At 40.7% G+C, this 21,206-nt stretch overlaps 1 protein-coding gene across 1 annotated transcript; it reads left to right on the forward strand.

The window, feature by feature from the left end:
* The first annotated feature begins 571 nt into the window (after positions 1–571).
* Positions 572–16,285, forward strand: gch1 (GTP cyclohydrolase 1). Its single transcript, XM_022748272.1, has 6 exons — positions 572–1,194; positions 8,487–8,596; positions 12,854–12,909; positions 15,303–15,334; positions 15,435–15,519; positions 16,061–16,285. Exons 1-6 carry the CDS (start codon positions 816–818, stop codon positions 16,185–16,187), a joined length of 789 nt encoding a protein of 262 aa, XP_022603993.1. The 5' UTR covers positions 572–815; the 3' UTR covers positions 16,188–16,285.
* Positions 16,286–21,206: the final 4,921 nt, after the last annotated feature.

A 21,206-nucleotide genomic window follows, 5' to 3' on the forward strand; every position in this document is an offset into this window, starting at 1 on the left:
TGATCATGACACGTCTCACAGTTTAATAAAAAAAAAGTAAATAACGACCTGGGTGAGACACACGTGCTCAACCAGAGGCTGAACAATTATCCTCTTTAAATTGACACAGGAAACTGAAAAACTGAAGCTTCTGTATATTATTTATTTATTATATTATTATATTTCAGCCCTGGGAGAAATATTCCAGCTCTTTACTGAAGTGAAATTACAATGTAAATTAAAATCAGAGAAAAAAAAAAAGGAAACGAGAAAATAACAAAAATACAAACAACAGCAAAACTAATGATGATAATAACAGTGAAAGGTCCACACTTTATCTAAAGCAAAAGTAAGACATTTGATTCAGCTCTAAAAAATAAAAACTCAAAAAACAGCGTGAGTGAAGAATAATATGAGGTTAAGAAATGAAACGAGTTCCTCATTGATGATGATATTCAGATATTATCTTGCCCAACACGCGCTGTGGAGCAGGGAGGTTGTTATTCTCTCATAAAGTTTAGTGAGCTTCATTTTACAGTTTTTATTCTCACAGTTTACTGCTGATGGGAGAGCGTATCTGCCAACAGGATACTGACTGAGAGGGCGCGGTGGTTGGGATTCCCTCCAGATCTTCATCTTCATCTTCACGGTCCATGTGTGAGTCAAAGGGGAGGTGAGCCCTCCCTCTGGAGCCGGACAGCCAATAGGAGCTCTCCCTGGATTATCCCGCTCTTATAAAGCCCGAGGATGCTGAGGCTGCGAGAGGAGCAACAAGAAGCGCCAGTGAGCCTCCAGAGAACCTGATCCAACAAGTGCTCAGCTGAGAAGAAGAAGTGATGGATCAGTCCAAACAGACTCCGTACGGCTCAGGAGAGAAGAAAGACACCGGGGACAGCGGCTCCGTGCTCAACGGACTCTTTGACGGGATGGTGAAGCGGCCAGCCGGCGGCACCGGGCGCACCGGCGCTCCCCAGGCTCCGGGCGCGGAGTCCGGCTCGCACCGACCCGCCACCTCGGTGATGGAGAGCTGGAAGGACGAGCGCACCAGGAGCGTGGAGGACAACGAGATGAGCCTGCCGGCCCTGGCCGCCGCCTACACCACCATCCTGCGGGGGCTCGGGGAAGACCCGCAGAGGCAGGGGCTCCTCAAAACCCCCTGGAGGGCCGCCACCGCCATGCAGTTCTTCACCAAGGGCTACCAGGAGAAAATTATAGGTGAGTTTGTAAATCCTCAAAGCCGCTCAGAGGCGGCTGGGATTTGTCCGGTGTTCAACAGGTGGCAGGTCTGACAGAGGAGAGTGAACTCCTCCAAAACTCACTGGACCCTCAGAAAACAGCTGATCCTGCTTTTTTTTTTTTTACTTTGTGAGAGCAGATCAGACTCTGGACCTGCTGATCAGAGGTCAGCGGTGGGATGGACCAAAGCTATGCACTCAAGTGCTTCAGTTTACAGCTACTCATCTTATAGGGACTTTATAGTTACATTTCACTGCATTTCAGTTCATAATATTATTCATGATTCTATTACATTCATCTGGCAGCTTCCATTACTCTGCACATTAAAAGTTTACATAGTGAAACAAGTGATAAGCTTATAACATACAAAATATTATCACTCAACAACCTATCAAACAGTTAGATTAGCTCCATCTTCACCATCTGCAACATGTAAATGCTGCTTATTCAGTAATCGATCAGTAATAATCAGACAATACTATAGTACACAAACATTTAAAATTGAGATGCCATTCTGCATGGTGCATGTTTGCTTAGGTATTTTTACTTATGTAAGATTTTGAATGCAGAACTTTGGCTTTGTATTTTTACTTTAAGTTTTTATATTTTAGTTTTGTTACTTTTAATTAAGTAAAAATGTAAAAAAAAAAAAACCATCACTGTCAGAGGGTTGATTTAAACTGATTCATTAATTAAATGATCAAACAGGAGTTCTGGGTTTTCCTGCTGCTCACTGATGATCATGACACGTCTCACAGTTTAATAAAAAAAAGTAAATAACGACCTGGGTGAGACACACGTGCTCAACCAGAGGCTGAACTATTATCCTCTTTAAATTGACACAGGAAACTGAAAAACTGAAGCTTCTGTATATTATTTATTTATTATATTATTATATTTCAGCTCTGGGAGAAATATTCCAGCTGTTTACTGAAGTAAAATTAGTGGAAAAATTCTCCTTCACCAGTAAAAGTCTTGAATTCAACCTTTTTATTGAGTGAGAAAAGTACTGCCAGTCAAATGTACATAAAATGTCAAAAGTAAATGTACTCGTGTGCAGACGGAAAAGCCCCTGGCGGTGTAATATGTTGCAAAACTGAATTATTATAATGGATGCTTTAACGTCAGATCTAATTTAACGATGTTGTTTAATTCACTTTATCATTTACGGGTTTTAAAGATCTTAATCTGCAGAGTGCTGTGGAGAAAACGTTCAGTCGTTTACTCCAACATGTGGTGGAGTAGAAGTATAAAGTGACGTTACACTGAAGTACTCAAGTACAGTATTTGAGTAAATGTACTTAGTTACTTTCCACCACCACATTTGAAGTGACCTGTTGTTTTTAGTTGGAGCCATAATCCTGTTTAAAACAGACATGAGTAAAACAAACACAAAGTGCAAAACAGATGTTGCAAAACAGACCTTTTATTTTGAAATATTTCCTTTCAAATTAAAATCATTGCACATGAACATCTGAGTGGATTTTACACATTAAACCTTCTACATTTCCACTTCAGGTTCATCAGCTCTTACAGAGACGTGATATTTTCTCTGCAGTCCGTCAGTTACATCACAAATGAAGGAGATATTCAAACCCAACATCTTCTGTCTTTCATCGCTCCACTGTTTCATCAAATGTAAATATTCTAGTTTTCCTGTGTGGAGCTGGAACGATGAATCAGTGAGTGGATCTGAAGAATTTGGATGATTGGATCAATTGATTAAGTCACTTAGTTTTGTGGTTGTGTTGGAAACTCATTATTTTTTCAGTTTTGGACAAAACGAGTCACATTTTGTACTAACTGACTCATCAAAGAAGTGATCTCCAGATTAATCATTAGTTGCAGCCCTTGTCTTTTCTCAATTCTCGTCAAAATACAGATGGAAATGTCTCTCATATTTGGAAACTTTGGGATCCTTTAACAACAAACTTAACTGCAAAGTGACGCAGCAGAAATGAAGGGGTTAACATGTTGTTCTGATCAGACGGCCCACAGTGAAACCAGCTCTCTGGACAAACCACTGCCATCTGCTCCAAAAACTTAAAAAATATGCTTTTCATCAGTGTCATTGTGCGTCTCCTGCTCTGCTTCTGTTCTCGTGTGTTGCACTGTTTTGTTTGCAGAGCAGGGTTTTTAAAGGGGAAAGTCAAAGAAATGAAATTGAGATTGATACGGCCAGTCAGAGCTGTGTTGTTATGAGACCCCGCGGGCGACAAAAGCAGCTCCTCGACTCTTCAAAAGCTGCAGATCTGTCTGTAAGATTTATATCTCCGCCAGTCCCAGGCCTCATGTTTGATCCGGACAAACCGGCCGGCCTGTTGCTCCGGAGTCGCTCCCAGAGAGGATTTGCTGAATCACGTGCAATGAGAGGGAGTAAAAAGGCATCTGGATGCGGGGTGATTCGCAGAGTCAGGTCCACACGGGCCGGCTTCTCCACGCTGTGGCTCGCTGGGAGTGGCTGGAGTTGGGGGATCTGCCCCCTCGCCTCTGACTCCATCTGGAGGTAGTTTGGCTGTTGTTTAGGTGAGGGGGGGGGGGTGTTATGTGTGTTATGAAGCTGTAATGTTAAAGGAAGGAATGCAGTGGAGCGAGGGAAGAATGAGGGGGCACCCGGTGCAAAGATGGTGGATCGTGTTTTTTGAACGTGTTGGCCGCAGCAAGCTTTCATCTACAGAAGCTCCTCTGAACAGCAGAGGGTGGACAACAGTGGATGATACAGATAGGGATGGTGTATGTGTGTGTTGTTCTTTAGGCAGCGGCGGAGCTCTGTCTGTCTGCTGATTGGCTGCTGCAGGAGCCTCCCCCTTTGACTTGTTGGAAAGCAGAAAAACATGTAGGTTTCGGACTGAAGCTGGAAGTCTGGAGAGTTGTAGCTTTTTGAGAGAAGTGACGCACTGTTTGATCAGTGTGTGTGTGTGTGTGTGTGTGTGTGTGTGTGTGTGCAGGTCACAGGTTCAGCTTTCATCACAACATGAGCCTGAAATCCTCTTGTTGTCGAGCACATGACCAACAAAACAGTAAAGAGGAAAAGTTCTGCAGAGATTAAACAGGAATCCTGAGCTGTTACATGAGGCCAACTAAAGAAACGAGAAAGTCACTCAGTTTAGTTTGAGCCTCTAATTAATAAAGATAATCGTCTGAATTAGGGATGCAACAAAGACAAGATTTTCACTATCAATAAGTTTGTGAATTATCTATAAAAGGTCACAATTTCAATGCAAGTTGATGTATCGACATTACTTTCATAGAAAACGGCTGCAAATCTTTTTGCTTTTGAGAAGCTGGAACCACAAAATTTTTATCATGTTTATTTGAAAATTTACTTCAACGAATATTTGATTTTGTGTATTATATTATTAAGTGGTTGATTAGAATGACTCTCAGTAGCACTTGTTTCTCTTTAAATCTGTGTTCAACACATGTAACCTCACATCTGAGCCGTAGTTTCCAAAATGAGTCCAAATAAGTTCTGAATTTCTTCATCAGATGTTTCTCACAGCAGGACCTGTAGCCGACTTCTCTCCTGAGGTTGAGTACAGTCATACACTCTACACTTGCCTTAAGTTAACTGTGTGTACTTCACCGCAGTACTCTCCACTCTGAGGACTGAAGCAAGAGAGTTTCTTTCATTTCTTTAATCCTCCACTTTGCTCAGATTAAACTCTCTCAACAACTACAGCGTCCCTGTGATGAGTATTAGCAGGCTGGTATTGTATTAGCCTTTACAGCTGGATTGATTACCTGATTAGTCACGTGACCAAAAAAAGAAAAGTGTTTAAACAATGTTAAAAACGATCAATCATTTTACTCATTTTTAAACAAAAACTACAAAATATTCTGTAAATTCAGCTTCTCAGATGTGAGGATTTATAAACTGGATATTTTTGACTGAATATATTTGATTTCGGAAGACAAGATGTCAGCTTGGATGTTTTTTTTTTACCACTTTTTGATATTTTATAGACAAAACAATTAGTTGATCATAACGAGTAATAATTTTTTCCTCCAAATAAATTTGTCTGAGCTGGAGGTTTGTTTAAAACCTGACTGACCTCCTCTCAGCAGCCGACTCGATGCGTGCAGCTTCATCATTACTGACAGAAACGACGACAGAAGAGAAAAAGTTGTAAGTTGTAATTAGACTTTTAACATAAAAACGTATCATCACAGTCATTTGTAACAACTCCACTAACGTGACATTACCTACAACAATACCCAACACCTGTTTGAAGGCCTGACAGCTGATTGCCAGATGACTGTGTGGTTGCCCGGCAACAACAACAACATAAAAATTTTTTTTTTTGTAGCCTCCAACCAAAAGGCAGCGCAGAGCGTCAGGGAGTCGTCAGATTCAAGTCAATAAACGTCCTTTTGCATTAATAGAAACACAATTTCCTGAGACTCAGCAGATGTGAAAACATCACGAAGACTGAATATTATAGGATGCGAAAGCGGGAAATAAACTGTGCGTTATAAATGTCGCTCAAACACAAGTTGTGTGTATTTTAAGACAGGGACGTACAGGGCTGACTCATGATTACATGCCCCGGGTTAAGACTAACCCTAACCACACACACACACACACACACACACACACATATCTGGCTGTCTGAATAATAAATGAATAACCTTGTTCATGTAGTCATTCACTGCATTGTTTCCTGCTTCATTCAGAACATGTCAACATGTGGCCTCTTCACTGTGTGTGTGTGTGTGTGTGTGTGTGTGTGTGTGTGTGTTATTCATTCATTCACTCACTCTCACAGACACACACACAAAGAAGAGGCAGCACTATTGAACGTAGAGCTGATGATGAGTAACACTGTCATTATCTGACACCCAGGGCATCCAAGCCGACCGTTCTCACCTGCTGCCCTTTATTTACTTAAGGTTGATTTAATGTTATTTTCCTTCAGGGGGTGTGTGTGTGTGTGTGTGTGTGTAGGAAACATTGCTACAACAGAGGACCCACAGTTTGTTGTCCCACAGGACGAGCAGTCAGACGATCAGGTTCAGGGTTTTAATGCCGTGTAACTGACGCATATTTTTATATCCAGCGTGACCCAACCTTAACGAGGACATCATTATCTCTGAAGTCCATCATGAATATGCCTCCATAAATCATAGATAAAAGATGCTCTTTATAGCTGCAGAACTGAGAATCATCACATTTTTCTTTAGTGTTAAAATAATCCAGTGATAGTTGTCTGTACAGCTATGAGCTCGCTGCAAACAGGAACTGCTAATAGTTAATTTGTCGAAACAAGCAAGAACATCTACGGTTCAAATGATCCTTATTTATAAGAGTATTATTTATATCACTTATTTTCAGTTTTCCTCTGAGGTTTTCAGCAGCAGAGTTTCTCTTTCACTTAAACTTTGTTCTTGATTACAAAACTTTCACAACAGGATTACCACTTTATTATAGTATCGACCTGAAGGCAAACTGTGTCCAGGATCCATTTTTCTTGTTCGTGGGTTTATAAGGTTTAAAACCAAAGTGTGTCCAGAAGCTGTGGTGAAGATCCAACAAACTGACTTCTAGTAGACGTGCAGAGTTAGAAAATATATGACTTCAGAGCCGCCAACAGCCGTATTGGTGGCACTGCTATTGGCCTCTGGTATTGGCAGTGTCTGTCTGTCCACTGCTTTGCTCCAGACTGAAATATCTGAACTCCTATTGGATGGATTGTCATGAAGTTTTGTTCAGACATTCATGGTCCCCAGAGGATGAATCCTGCTGACTCTGGTGTATTTGATTTTCCTCTGTTTGATACATTTTTAGCATTGTCGCTGTAAACATGTTAGCATGCGTGTAGCTCAAAGCGCTGCTAGCATGGATGATGTCTCTTGGACTGAAAAAGCATCTCTGTGCTTCTGTGTCCTGAAGGAATAAAATCCTCGTGTCGTACGTTGTTGCTCCGACATGTCAGAGCAGATTTACACAGATCTTTCTCATCCGCTTCGTATCGTGCTCACTGTTTCCCCTCTGCATCTCCGACCATCAGTGGGAGGCACCAGGACGTGTTCAGAGTTTCACCCTGTTGCTTCTCCAGTCTTTGAGTCTGTGGGTGACATCACAGAATTAGGCTAATTGTGCATTTACTGCAGGTTTATGTTACAACTTGAAATGTGTCAAATGAAGTAAAGAGGATCGTTCCTTTCAAAAACCACTTCTAAAGTTTGTCACAACAACGACGTGTTGGATGAGAGCCGACATTTATTGTTTACCAGGGTAACGCTGTTGTTTCCTGGTTGTGTCACAGCCACAGTTACAGTGAATGAATGAATATTGATCCGTGTTAACCCTGAATATCGTCAAAAACCAATTCAGACATGATGGTTTCTGCAGAAAATATGAACAAGAATAAAAATCATCACGATGAAAGACGCCACGGCTTTGTTGTTCAAACTGCGTCACAGTCAGACAAATAAAAAAAGAGACTTAAAGAGCGTCTGAATGTTTTTCCCAACCTGCTTCAAACACAAACTACCTGCTGCCTTGTCTACACACACACACACACACACACACTTTCATACAATAAACAGCAGAGACTGAAGCAACAAGTCAGCCTGTTCTCTGTTGTTCCGGTGACCTCGCCCCCCCCCCTCCCCTCCATCGTTCCCTCCTCCCTCCTCTAACAGATAGCGAGTCAGGAAATTAAAAAGTGCCGCGGTGAGAGCGAGAGGCGTCTGCGTCGTCACAAACAGATAAAGCAGTTTATTGAACCCCTGGCAACCGAAAAATGCAATAAAGCAACAACAGGAAGGAGCGTATGGGAGCAGAGCTATAATTAGACGTCGGTGTTTGCTGGAGAGAAACACCGGAGGAGTCCACGATAAAGAGACTCGGCCGCGGTGAACCTGTGACACGGCTGTGTGGGTGGAGTCCGTCTCCGTCCGTCTGTCCTCCAGGGTAGAGGAAGTGATGCAGCATGGTTTTTATACACATGAAAAAATCCTCTGGAAAAGGACATAAAACAACAAAATACAGAACATAAACAAATATTTTTAGGTATTTTAAGTAATCTATTTAAAATTGCATGAGCCAAACTGGATTCATTCATTCATAATTAATCAATAAATTCATACAAAAGCTAATTCTGGGTAGATGAAATAAATAAATTAATGTAGTATTTAAAGATTACATGAGAGAGTTATGGTGGTAGCCAAGTATGTAAATAAAGAAATATAAGATTAAAAAAGCTTGTTCCCGTGTTTTTCTTCTTTTTTAAATTTCATTTTACCTCCGTTTTTTTTCCCCGCAGACGTGCTGAACGACGCCATCTTCGACGAAGACCACGACGAGATGGTGATCGTCAAAGACATCGACATGTTCTCCATGTGTGAACATCACTTGGTGCCCATCTTCGGCAGGGTGAGAGAAGCACGCGCACACACACACACGCACACACACACAGACAGCTACCTCAGGTGAAAGGTACAGTACAAGCCACTGGTTGGTGTCCATGTTTGTTTTGGTACCGGACAGTTGGCGTTCTCGCGGGTCGTCTATTTATTTTATGTGTTTCCGTGTTTCATCTTGTGTACCGTGACATACGCTTCTCTAAACTCTAGTTTCAGTGATATCTTGTTGCCACATCTGTTCTGAATGTGACTCGTTTTACATGTCACCTGTTCTCGTGCGGCTCTTATGGTTTTGGTTAAACAAAGACAATTTTCGTCTCCGTTCTAAGTCAGACTAAAAAGTCTGTGTAAGTTGGTGGAAACCATCTTGGCGCGGTCTTTGTGGATTTCATCTTGTCTTCAGGTTCGTCCCGAGCTGCAGAGGAAGCTGCAGATGTTCATAATTGAATCCAAGAAATGGTAAAAACATGGTAAGAGATGTGTATCTGTCTCTGTGTCGTTTATCTGGAGGCCGCGGGTCTGAACAACAGAGACAGAGAACATGAGAAACAATCAGATTAGCTGAGATCTGTTTATCCTGCGTTTGCTTTGGCCTCCTCCTCCTCCTCCTCCTCCTGCTGCTGCTGCTTTGACATCATTACTCTCCACTAAAGCCTGATTGGCCTCTTCCCTATTTCTGCCTTTTCTCTCTCTGCTTCCCTTTATCCCTCCATCTTCGCCTGCAGGTGCATGTCGTTTAAGACAATCGGGCCTGGCAGCTGATTCTTTTCCATCGGTGTAAATGGGCTCTGATGACAGCAGTGAATCACACAAACACTTACAACACCTCCTGTGTTAGTGTGTGTGTGTGTGTGTGTGTGTGTGTGTGTGTGTGGTGTCCATCAGGTGGCTATTCATACTCATGAACCTCCTCCCTCCCCTCACGTTGCCTCTTACCAGCCTCTCTCATCTGTCTGTCTATCTGTGTGTTGTGTTTCTCAGTGACTCACCACGCAGAGAGAGACCTCCTCCTCCTCCTCTTCCTCCCTCTCCTCCCCCTCCTCTCCGCAGGTAGCCACCGGCTGCTTGATAAACTGTTTTGAGAGCAGTTTATTGCAGGGTGTCGTATCATGAAGAGAAAATACATTTCAAAACACATCTGTCATTCGGTTTCATATTCAGCGTCACGTCTTCCCTGTTGAAACATCTCATTCACGGGTTCAGTTCAGTCTCAAGTCCAAACCAAAGGGCGACGAGTCATGAGGAGGAAGTCGCTTTGGTTTGATACACTTGGAAGAAAGGCAGTGAGAGTGTGAGTCCATCCTTAGACCTTTGTTTAAATATTAATTTAACTGATGTTTATGTTACAAACTGCTTGAACCAATTCCTCAGTTTCTGTGTTTCAAATTGATGATGATCAACAAATAAAAACACGCTCACATGCTGTGAAATTTCAGCAGTTGTACGTAGAAACATATTATTAACTTATTTCCACAAGCAGCACCTGTGAAAATAAAGCGACTCAGTATGACTCTGATGGATACTGACGTCAGTTTATGAACTATTTTTCACTTACCTGCTAAAACGTCAACATAACAAGCAGGTAGTTAATGACTGTAGCAACTTATGATTACTAATAACTTTGTATCAGCCTTTCTTGGACCAATTACTGCTAAATAGACTGTAAATAAATATGGACGTAGCCTTCGTGAGGTTTCTGAAGAACTGTTTTGAAGCTCAGAGCGAGCTGCTCCGCCGTCACCATCTTGGCAGTGTTTGACTCCGCCTCTAACTCACAGCTAATCCAAAAATGGGCAAAAAGGTGGGGCCTGTGGAGCAGAGACTTCGGGCACGCCCTCAACTTTAAGCCTTAATAAAATGTAAACAGGTGAGTTATATAAACAGTTGTCATGACGGAGGAAATTAGCCGTAGAGACCAAAACCGTTTTTTGTACCACGACCAAAATACAGGAGCTGCAAAATAAAGCATCAGCTTATATTTTTTTTGCCACAAGAGGGCAGAAGTCCAACAACCAGCTGACAGCCCTGACTTAAAGTCTAAAAGACACAACAACATTCATGTGCGGTCGTGATCGTGTCCACCACTCTCCTTTTAGCTTTTGATTTGGTCTCCACCGGCTCCTGAGGAAAAACTTCCTCATCAGCGAGTTTCTGCCTTGTTGCCTGGAAACAAGGTTGATGAGAGCAGTGAGCCAAACAGCCTTGAAACAAAAGCTATGAACTAAAAGTGGCTGCAGTGCTATGAAATTTTACACAAGTTGCTCTCCCCTCCTTCTTCTCCTTCTTCTTCTCCTTCTTCTTCTTCTTCTTCTTCTTCGTCACTCGCAGCATGTGCCGGTAAATGTGAATTACACGGGCAGATAAGTGAAGAAGCAGCTGTCACAATCGGTCTGTTTGATGTCAATATATCAGGCCGCCGCAGCAGAGACGGAGGAAAAGAAAGAATTGGAAGAAAGAGAGATATTTGCACGCTCGTTGCTGCTGCCCTTTCTCTCGTCTTGTCAACAAATTGCATTTGACATTTGAGTGGAGCGTACGTACATATATGTGTGTGTGTGCATGTGTGTGTGTGTGTGTGTGTGTGTGGATGTGTGTGGTGGGGGTGTGTGTGTGTGGTGTGTGTTGGGTGTGTGTGGTGTGGTGTGTGTGTGTAAGAGAATAAAAGCCTCCAGCCATCCACAGCAGTGATTCTCCAGCTGATGACTGCCTCTCGTCCTCCTCTCGTCTGCTGCTCATCCACCTGCTCTGCATGCGTCTTTTTGGTTTGTGTCGTATTAAAACGTGTGTGGTCACTTACTCTGCCTCAGCGATTATCTCGTATTTTGTGTAGTGGTGTGTCAGTAGGTTTGTACACTGTGACTTCAACCTTGGACTAGACTACATGACTATATAACTCTACACTTACACTTCACAAGAATTCACAGGGAAATATTGTACTTTTTACTCCACTACTTTTATTCGACACTTATAGTTAAATTTTCTTGATGGTTTAAAGCTCCCATATTATACAAAGGTAGATGTCCATGTGTTGTTTGATTTTAAAGCAGGTCTAGGTTCTATATTAATACTGTGAAAGTATCAAAGCGCTCAGTCCACAGAGAAATGCACACAGCCTTAAAATGAGCCGTAAGGACTTCTGTAACTTTGTGATGTCATAACAAAGCAGTCACCGCTCTCAGCCACGCCCCAAGCCCCGCCCACCTGGACCCACCATCCAACCTTGCAGAATTTGGTTTCTCTGAGTGTTTTACTTGAAATCTGCTATATTTTTATTGGATCACTCAGAAAACAGTCAGCCAATCAGAAGAGAGGCTCAGAGCCTCCTCTCTTCTGATTGGCTCACTGACCTGTTGTTACTAGAGCTCCAGAGAGAAGCCTGAGAGAGGAGATGTAAAACTACACTGAGATGATTTTTGATTCTTAAAACCACAAATATATCTTGTTATGGATCAACACTTCAAATAAAACACGGGAGAAGTGTAAAATATGGAGCTTTAAGATTTTACATTCAAAAGCTTTGATGATGAAATATGAAACTCTCGTATAGATTATACGAGAGCAGATAAACCTGGCTCCACCTCCACCAACTGCAGCTGTAAAATGCTGCCTCCACTTTAATCCACCTCCCTCCAGCTCGCAACAATAATCAGTGTGATCATTGGCAGGTGTTTGACAAAGTTTAAAGGTGCATGAACGTCTTCGCTTCATATTGGTGTTTGTGTGTGATCTATGACGCTCTTCTCCCGAGACGCACTGCCTTAAAGACTAAAGTCAGGGAACAGGTGAAAAAGGAATAAGAAATGTGTCAAGTAAAAGCAAAGTATAGTTAATTTAAAGCAAGATCATAAAAATAGGTTTTCAGCTGTTTCTTATAACTATCAACAGAAGTTGCTTGACTGATTTGTTCCAAACCTCAGGTGCATAAAACCAGAAGGCGGCTTCACATATAAAATATAAAACAGAAAGGGAGTTAAAACAGGGAAAACATTTCAGACAACAACAGAAATAAATAAATAAATCAATAAAAATAAAAAACATGAAAAAGCTAATTAAAAGCTAAATTACACAGGTATGTTTTCAGTCGTTGTTTCAAAATGTCCCCTGACTCCGCCTCTAATAGTTCCTGGTAGGGTGTGCCAGTTTAGGTGCACAGTGGGTGAAGCCCCCCCCCCCAAGATTTATTTTGGGGGGCATTTGGAACAGGTGACGATGTGAACCCTGGTGTCTGTGCGACAACAGGTTTAACTAATGTTGTGTCTGTGTGCAGGTTCACATCGGTTACCTCCCCAACAAGAGAGTTCTGGGCCTCAGTAAACTGGCCAGGTGAGTAAATTTACTCTAATATGATGGACTGTGTGTGTGTGTGTGTGTGTGTGTGTGTGTGTGTGTGTGTGTGAGAGAGAGAGAGAGAGAGAGAAAGAGAGAGGGCTAGTGTGTGTTTAAGCTGATTATTAAATCGTGTGTTTGTGTGTGTACTAGTGTAGAATCTGATCCCACTGACCCCAATACCTTCAGGCTTAACGCACTAACACCCCTTACTAACTTAGTACTGGACACACACACTGTGACACACTGTGATGAGACCGGCTGAACCATTCACATCATTAAGACAAAAACAAACCTCTGGGGCTGCTGGGAATTGGAGCCCGTTGCCGCTTCTGGACGGCGCTGATTAAAAACCTCTAAAATCTGGTTTCTGTTCTGCTCGAAACTGAGAGCGAGCGGAGAAATACTGTGCGCTGTAAAGGATCTTTAAATCTTTAAACTCCAGTTTCATACATGTCATCATATCACTCCCCGGTTACACTTACGCTTAAGTCACCACGTGTGTCTTCAGTGGATCGAGTAAATCAAGTGTAAATGCATCAAAACGTTTTGAAATCTCATGGTTCAAACCACTTCCTCTTGCCAGATGTTGACAAGGCGTGAACACATCTGTCTCAGTGTATGGAAACGGCCATTAACAAAAAATAAATAAATACACAGGAAATATGGTCACAATCTCCCCTCCCTGAGGTGTTTCTGCAGAACATTATGATGTCACAGTGAAGTTGACCTTTGACCCTTTGGATATAAAATGTCATCACTTCATCATTCTGACATTTGAGTTAAATTGTGTCATAGTCAGTGTATGAATATGAATTCATGAGTTATGGCTAAATATAGAGGTTAAGGAGATCCTTTGTCTATCTATCTATCTATCTATCTATCTATCTATCTATCTATCTATCTATCTATCTATCTATTTATCTATCTATCTATCTATCTATCTATCTATCTATCTATCTATCTATCTATCTATTTATATATCTATCTATCTATCTATCTATCTATCTATCTATCTATCTATCTATCTATCTATCTATCTATCTATCTAAAATCGTGTTATGTGAGGTCACCTTTTGTGACCTTGGTCTTTGGCCTTTGACGAATGCATAGTGAGAAATATTATACCCTTTATAGTAGACTCATAGTATCCCACAATGCATCGTGTCCATCGAGCTAACAGGTGTCCATCAACCAGTCAACATCTGGAGTAATGGAATAAATCATTAATATATTGTCTTTAAATTTCCATTTGAAGACGACAGCAGTAAAAAAACAACTGTCTGCCTTCCCCTTGTGAACGTACAGTTACGTTTCACTCCTCGTGCCGCCCACGACATTTTCTTAAAGGTGGATGGGGTCGAATTCGTCCGGAGCGGTTTTGCTCAGTCAGAAGAGCGACGGGTCGAAGGTGAAGACCAGGTCACTCCTGAACATCTGTCCGTTTCCCTTCTGTTCAGACGCTGCAGCAGCTTTACGTTTATGTTGCAGCCTTCGGATCTGGGCCGGCGTGCTCCTGAGAAACGTCCTTATGAATGACCTCAGTTTATGAGACGTCACATGAGCTGACATTTTAAGAAAATAGTAGAGGTCAGGGAGGTCAGTCACCTTTGTCATCAGCGCGGTGCTGAAATACAGAAAACACAAAATGATTTACCATATTTGAAAAGTATGAATTTGAGGTACTTCTACTTTGAGTATACTGATACTATATATTTCTACTGTACTAGAGTAGAAGTATAAAGTAGAAGGATGGATGTATTTACTTTACAGATTAAGATTTCACCTACGAAACATGTGAAAAACCTTTATGCACTGTAAAAATTTTAAACTAAGAAGAGTCAATTAATTAATCAATAAGCTGATTAGTCAGTTATCAAAAACTGTCTAGATAACTAAAAATAATAATAAATAATAATAAATAATAAATATTTTTTATATAAAAATGTTTCAGGGATTCAGCTTCTCTAAAGTTTTCCTGTTTTAATCATAAACTAATGAATAATTAATTAAACAAACACTAAATTAATTAAACAAGAAAATAATCAGTAGATTAAATCCATAATAAAGATGATCATTAGGTGCAGTCTTACACAAATAAAAGGCTACCTTACTCATTAATGCATGTGTAACTCTAATGTAATGCTACACTATTATACGACATGTTTACTCTCTCTCTCTCCTTATATACAGTATATATATATATAAATACTCACAGGGGTCATTCCTCTGCATTGAGTACTTTCATTTTTATAGTTTAAGTACATTTTGCTGATCATACTTGCAGGAGTATTTTCACTGTGTGGTATTTGTACTTTTACTGAAGTAGAGGATGTGAATACTTCCTGCGTCACTGAGCGTCATCACGTCTTCTCTCTTCTCTCCCTCAGGATTGTTGAGATCTACAGCCGTCGACTTCAAGGTACCGAGGAAACGTCTTGTTGTTGATTTCAGTGTTTTTTCTTTCCTTGCTCTTGGTTCTGTCGGACCTGTTTCACGTCCGTGTGTCTCTGTGTCCACAGTTCAGGAGAGGTTGACCAAACAGATCGCCGTGGCGATCACTGAGGCCCTGCAGCCCACCGGGGTCGGCGTCGTCATCGAGGCGACGTACGTGAAGTCCACTAAGCTAAACATCTGTTTTCATACACACTTCAGTCTTTATACCTTCCATCTTTCTTTTCCTCTCCTTCATTTCTGTCCTCCACCTCCTTTCCTTCATCCCTCCTCGCCTCCTTTTTCTTTACTTTCATTTAATCACTTTACTTTCATTTTGCTTTCATTTTCTTCCTCTTTTCCTTCAGTCTTCATTTCTATTCCGTCCATCGTATCACTTCATTTCCTTTCTATTTTCCATTCTCCTTCTCTTCACTTCCTCTTTTCTTTCCACTTCACTTACTTTCATTACCATCACTTTATTTTCATCCTCTTTTCACCCTTTTTTACTTTCATTTATGTCATTTCCTCTCCTTTTATTTGCTTCCACTTTTCTTTTACATCTCCTCTTTTTCTTCACCCCCCCTTTCTTGTTTCTTTCTTCTTCCCTTTCCTTAAATTTCTTTTACATTTCTGTCTTTTCACTTCTTTTCCTTCACTTTCTCATCATTTGTTTCACACTCTCTCTCTCTCTCTCTCTCTCTCTCCTCCACAGTCACATGTGCATGGTGATGCGCGGCGTTCAGAAGATGAACAGTAAAACCGTCACCAGCACCATGTTGGGAGTTTTTAGAGAAGATCCAAAAACCCGCGACGAGTTTCTGACACTGATCAGGAGCTGAGGAGGATGAAGCTCCTCCTCCTCTTCCTCTTCCTCCTCCTCCTGTTGCCTGGGGTGACTTCCACCATTGTGCTAAATGTGTGTGTGTGTGTGTGTGTGTGTGTGTGTGAATGTTTCCATCTCAGCAGAGGCAGTGACAGAGTGTTACTGTGTTTTCAGTCATTTCAATGGTCGGATCAGGTGAAGCGTCACCTCTGTGATTCCTGTCAGGGCGGGGTTTGTCAGAGGTCGCTGACTTGACATGTTGTTTACTCTCAGACAGACTTTACCCCCTTTTGTCCACGTGTGTTGTGTGTGTGCGCTCGTTAGTCAAATATCAGTTACTGGCCTCGAAGTACAGAAGAAGAGTTTACAGAAAAGAATCACGGTCGCTGGGAGTCAGTCAGAGCTGAGAGAAAGTCTGTCTGTGCAGACACCAATTCACAACAGAAGTTATCTCAAGGCACATTTTAACACACAGCATTTTCAATTTTCTAATTAAAAACAAGAGAAATCTAAGACTAATTTCAATGGAAAGTAGCTAAAGCCTGCTGGAAAAATCTCACTAGATGACATAATACCCTAATTAGCATAGTTGTGACGTCACTGTGTCATATTTGCATTAGTCTCAGCCAGTTTCAGCCCTTTACCTGTTCTCTCCCCCGCTCCACTCTGTGCTCACATATACAGCTATATATATATAACGCGGCTGAATTCCCAATAAAGCCGTTCTCATTCACGCGTTTTTCTGTTTCTGTTGTCAGACGACGAAACAAGTGTGAAACAGTGACTGAAGCACGACCCATTAAAAGTCACTTTCAAGCCATTTGGCAGGGGAACAGCGGCGACTGTGTAATGAAGTTTACTGGATGCTGACTGTCAGGGTTTCTGCATTTAAAATGAAAGGCCGGGATAATTTACATGCAGTAGTTGTTAAAACACAGTGAGGAGAGATAAAAGGTTCAATTAAAGATTCATCAGGGTCGGAGCTTTAATGAATCCTGATATTTTGCTGACAGGAAACCAGATCTAAAATGGAGCCCAACCCTTATTATTACTGAAGGACCCGTCCTCTGTGTTTGGTCTGTGTTTGTCCTGTGACTCGCTTCATATTTTTAGTTGAGAACGATTTTTTTTTATATCAATATGTATTTTTTTTTTTTTTTTAAATCTGCCTTTAACAAACACCATTTCCCATAAACCCTAGATGTTCGTCACAGCTCGACAGAAGAGAACGTTGGTGAGATCAAGTGACGCTGCACTTTCAGTTCTTTCATGGGAACTGTAGTTTTTTCTGCGCTAACAAAGTAAATCATGAAGGTTCAATTCCTTATAGCAGCTGCTGTGGTGGACTGAGACTTATCTCAGAATATTGAAAATAGACTCAAGGAACACGTTAACTTTTTCACTGAGTTTCAGAAGCTGGTAGAACATTTTCAGATCTCAGCTTCTGAAATATGAGGATTTACTGTTTTGTATTATTTTAGATGAAACATCTTCAGGTTGCAGACTGTTTGACGACATCACTTCGGGCTCTGGGAAACTGTGATGAGCCTTTTTCACTTATTTCTGACATTTTCCAGACTAAACAACAAATTGATTCATTGAGAAAAAGAATTAATTGAATTAACTATAACTGATGGACATTAACTGTTATTTGCAGCCCAGGACTTTTTAGGTTTTCCTCTACAACAAACCCCTTTGTTTAAAACCTGCTCACACGTCTGATCATGTTTTTTGTGATTGACACTTTAACACTCTGTCACAGCTCAAAAACCTCAGTTTGAAAACTTACTGTCACATCCTTTCCTTTAATTCAGAGCTTCTTTGTTTGCTGATTTAAAACCTGAACCGACACCATGACGTTTGTGTTATCACAACAAACAAAAACAAAGACTTTCAATCTCAAACTGCATCAAACGTTTGGTGCAAAATCAGTGGAAAGATGACCTGAATGCAGACACACCAATATTCCCATTTTTTCATATAATTTTTCAACGTTTTATCATCATTATTATTATTATTATTGCTATAATAATAATTATTATTAAGTAGTCCTGTGCAAGGCTCTGCCTGTATGTGCCAACCCGCCTCTCCATTGAAACCAAAAAACGACTCCACAGTGACGCTGAGCTGCAGACTCAAAACAAACAGAGAATTAGAATTTCCATGAGACGCAAATGTAGTGTGCGTGTGTGTGTGTGTGTGTGTGTGTGTGTGTGTGTGTGTGTGTGCGTGTGTGTGTGTGTGTGTGTGTGTCTATTCTTGTGGGGTTTTCTTTTCTTTTTTTTTGCATCTTAGTGCAGCATAATTTCCCCAAACAGATTTTGGGTTTTAACTGGTGTAATGTGATGACTGGAGTTGTGTGTGCGTGCATGTGTGTGCGTGCATGTGTTGGAGGGAAATTGAGCGCTAAAAAAACGGCTCTAATGTTGTTTTCGTGGCCTTGTTGTGAAGGGCGGCCTGTTCTTTGGCCCCTTCACCATCATTGTCACTTTATGTACTGTGTTCACTTCAAAGACTTTTTAATCAAAGAAAATAAATCTCTGCTGTATGTGACAGCGACGACTGCCTCATTCTTCACATCACACATCACCAACACACGTAAATACAACCTGCAGCAACGAGCCTTTCTCCAAATGTTAATGCTACTTTTTATTTTATTAACTTAAAAGATTGTTGCATGTCCAGATATTGTATTTGTAGCAGCTAAAGGTTTTTCTATTGTTGACTGATCAATTTTCTTCAAACCAATTACGACTAAACGACACCAAACAACACTCTCAGTTTTAGAGGTTTCCCTCTGTAGAAGAGGTGGTGGTGGTGGGGGGGGGTTTCTCCTGGGCCCCTTCAGGGGTTTGTCTGACAGAGGCATGACTCAGCAGCTCTACGCCTGAGTTTTGTAACATCATATGGATGCATTTCATTTGTCATCAGGGTTTGGACCTGCTTCCTCGCGTGCAGAGCGTATGTTCAACTCTTCACAGTAGAGAGAGGCAGCTCAAAACTAAAAACTGTTTCCCCAACATCATCACTTTAAGTACGAGGTATCGGGATCATTCCTAAAAAACATTCAGTTCAGTTCCTTTATCGGATTGTGGGCTGTTAAGAGACATTACATCTATAAACTAAAAGCAGGATTGTTCTGCAGGAGGCGGTTTATTTTAATCCATTTTTGTGGAGTTTCAGTCGCCACCGTCATCAGACCCGTACCACACACTGTCACTGCACCGTGCATCAGAGAAGAAGATCATCATCAATGTCTTGTGTGATAACAGGCAAATGAAGATTTCAGCAAAAACTTAAATTTAATTTTAATTAGTCATTGTATTTATCCATTTCCTGCTGTTTATCTGGGTTCAAGCTTTTATCATTAGAGGATGTTATAAAAAACTGAGAGATACTAGAAAAATATAATATAATGATAATTAATTCTAAGCCATATCATGTTTTCTGGTTTTACATTATTCTTTTATATTTACTACAGGTAACTGAATTCCATGTGATATTAAAGAATTTAAGTTGATGAACCCTACAGAAACTAAAACATTTGTACCCACATTACCTGGTCAGGTGATGACATTCAAACACTGCACTACCTGCTGTGTCGTGTTTACTGCAGTTTGAACCTCTGAAAAGTTACAAATTGGTGCTTTAAAAGGAAAGATCTGTCATTCGCACGTAAAGAAAAACACAGCACTAGTACATTACATCACTATCAGTGAGTAACATTGATTAGTTATGAGTTTGTTTAGATCGATCATTATTACTATTATTAAATATGCCATCAAAATTTTGACCAACATAATAGTTTTTTCCTCAGTACAGCGAGCGTATGTAGAATTCAAAATGTTTAAACTTTGGCGCCATCCAGTGGTGAAACCAGCAAAGACTCTAGTTCTTTAATCTTTTTTGTTCATAAATGAAAAAATGAGTAAAAGCAGATTTCAGATACTAAAGTGTAACGTAATCCTACGCTTTCCACAATGCAACTTGATTGCATATTCTATCTTCTTAAATACTGGATTTTATGCACTGTGTGATGATGATGAATGTGGTACACGGTACGGTACGGTACGGTACGGTACGGTACGGTACGGTACGTTACGGTGCAGTGGTTAGAACTGTCGCCTCACAGGGAGAAGGTTCTGGGTTAGAAGCCTGGGCCTGGGGCCTTTCTGTGTAGAGTTTGCATGTTCTCTCTGTGCCTGTGTGGGTTCTCTCCAGGTACTCCAGCTACCTCAATCAAAAGACATGCACATTTAATTGGCAACTCTAATATCTCACTATACTATTACTATTTATTCCATTTATGCCTTAATATACTATGACTTTTTTATATCTTACTATACTATGACTTTTTATGCCTTACTAAACTATGACTTCTTTATATCTTACTATACTATGACTTTTAAATAATAAATAATAATAAAATAAAATAATTATTTTTATTCATACTTTTTTTTGGCTGAGGTGTTATACAGCATCTTCTCTGTCCTGCCAGAATGTTGAGGAGAGGGTGGTCGGTATTGTCCAAGATGTAGTAATGCAATTTGCATTTTCATTTTCAGATACTTATGGGTGTTTTATGACCATATTAAAATTGAAAAGCTGTTGACTATTCATTTTCAAATACAACCTGTTCTACAGTGACAATATTTAAATACAATATGTATGCAAACAGCACCCACAGTCCATTGCATTTACATTTTGTGAAGTTGTAAATTTATTTTTTGTATTTGTGGAAGGTGTTGAAGGTGGTCGATCTGTTCACACAAATAATATTGAAATCTACCTCCACAGTAACTCTACAGTTTAACAACACGTGCACAGCAAAGTGAGAAGATACAGTGTTTCTGTATTTGGTTGTTTTATTATGTTGCAGCACATTTCTCATTTCTGAAAAATTGGTGAAAACATTTCCTTATTTATAGCTTGTGTTTTGTCTACTTGCAGCTGCACTGCACTGAGCCCCTGGGCCACCATACAACGCAGGTATTTTAAGATTTCCTGTTTTAACAGGCTGACTCCTCCAAACTGA

The sequence above is a fragment of the Seriola dumerili genome, unplaced genomic scaffold (assembly GCF_002260705.1).
Source record: "Seriola dumerili isolate Sdu_G_001 unplaced genomic scaffold, Sdu_1.0 BDQW01000011.1, whole genome shotgun sequence".
In the NCBI taxonomy this organism is placed as follows: domain Eukaryota; kingdom Metazoa; phylum Chordata; class Actinopteri; order Carangiformes; family Carangidae; genus Seriola; species Seriola dumerili.

Bases quoted from the DNA above. Each gene is read 5' to 3' on its own strand.
- gch1 (XM_022748272.1), top strand. From the start codon at position 816: ATGGATCAGTCCAAACAGACTCCGTACGGCTCAGGAGAGAAGAAAGAC. The intron at 1,195-8,486 runs GTGAGTTTGTAA...TTTTCCCCGCAG, and splicing joins CTACCAGGAGAAAATTATAG to ACGTGCTGAACGACGCCATC. The intron at 8,597-12,853 runs GTGAGAGAAGCA...GTCTGTGTGCAG, and splicing joins TGGTGCCCATCTTCGGCAGG to GTTCACATCGGTTACCTCCC.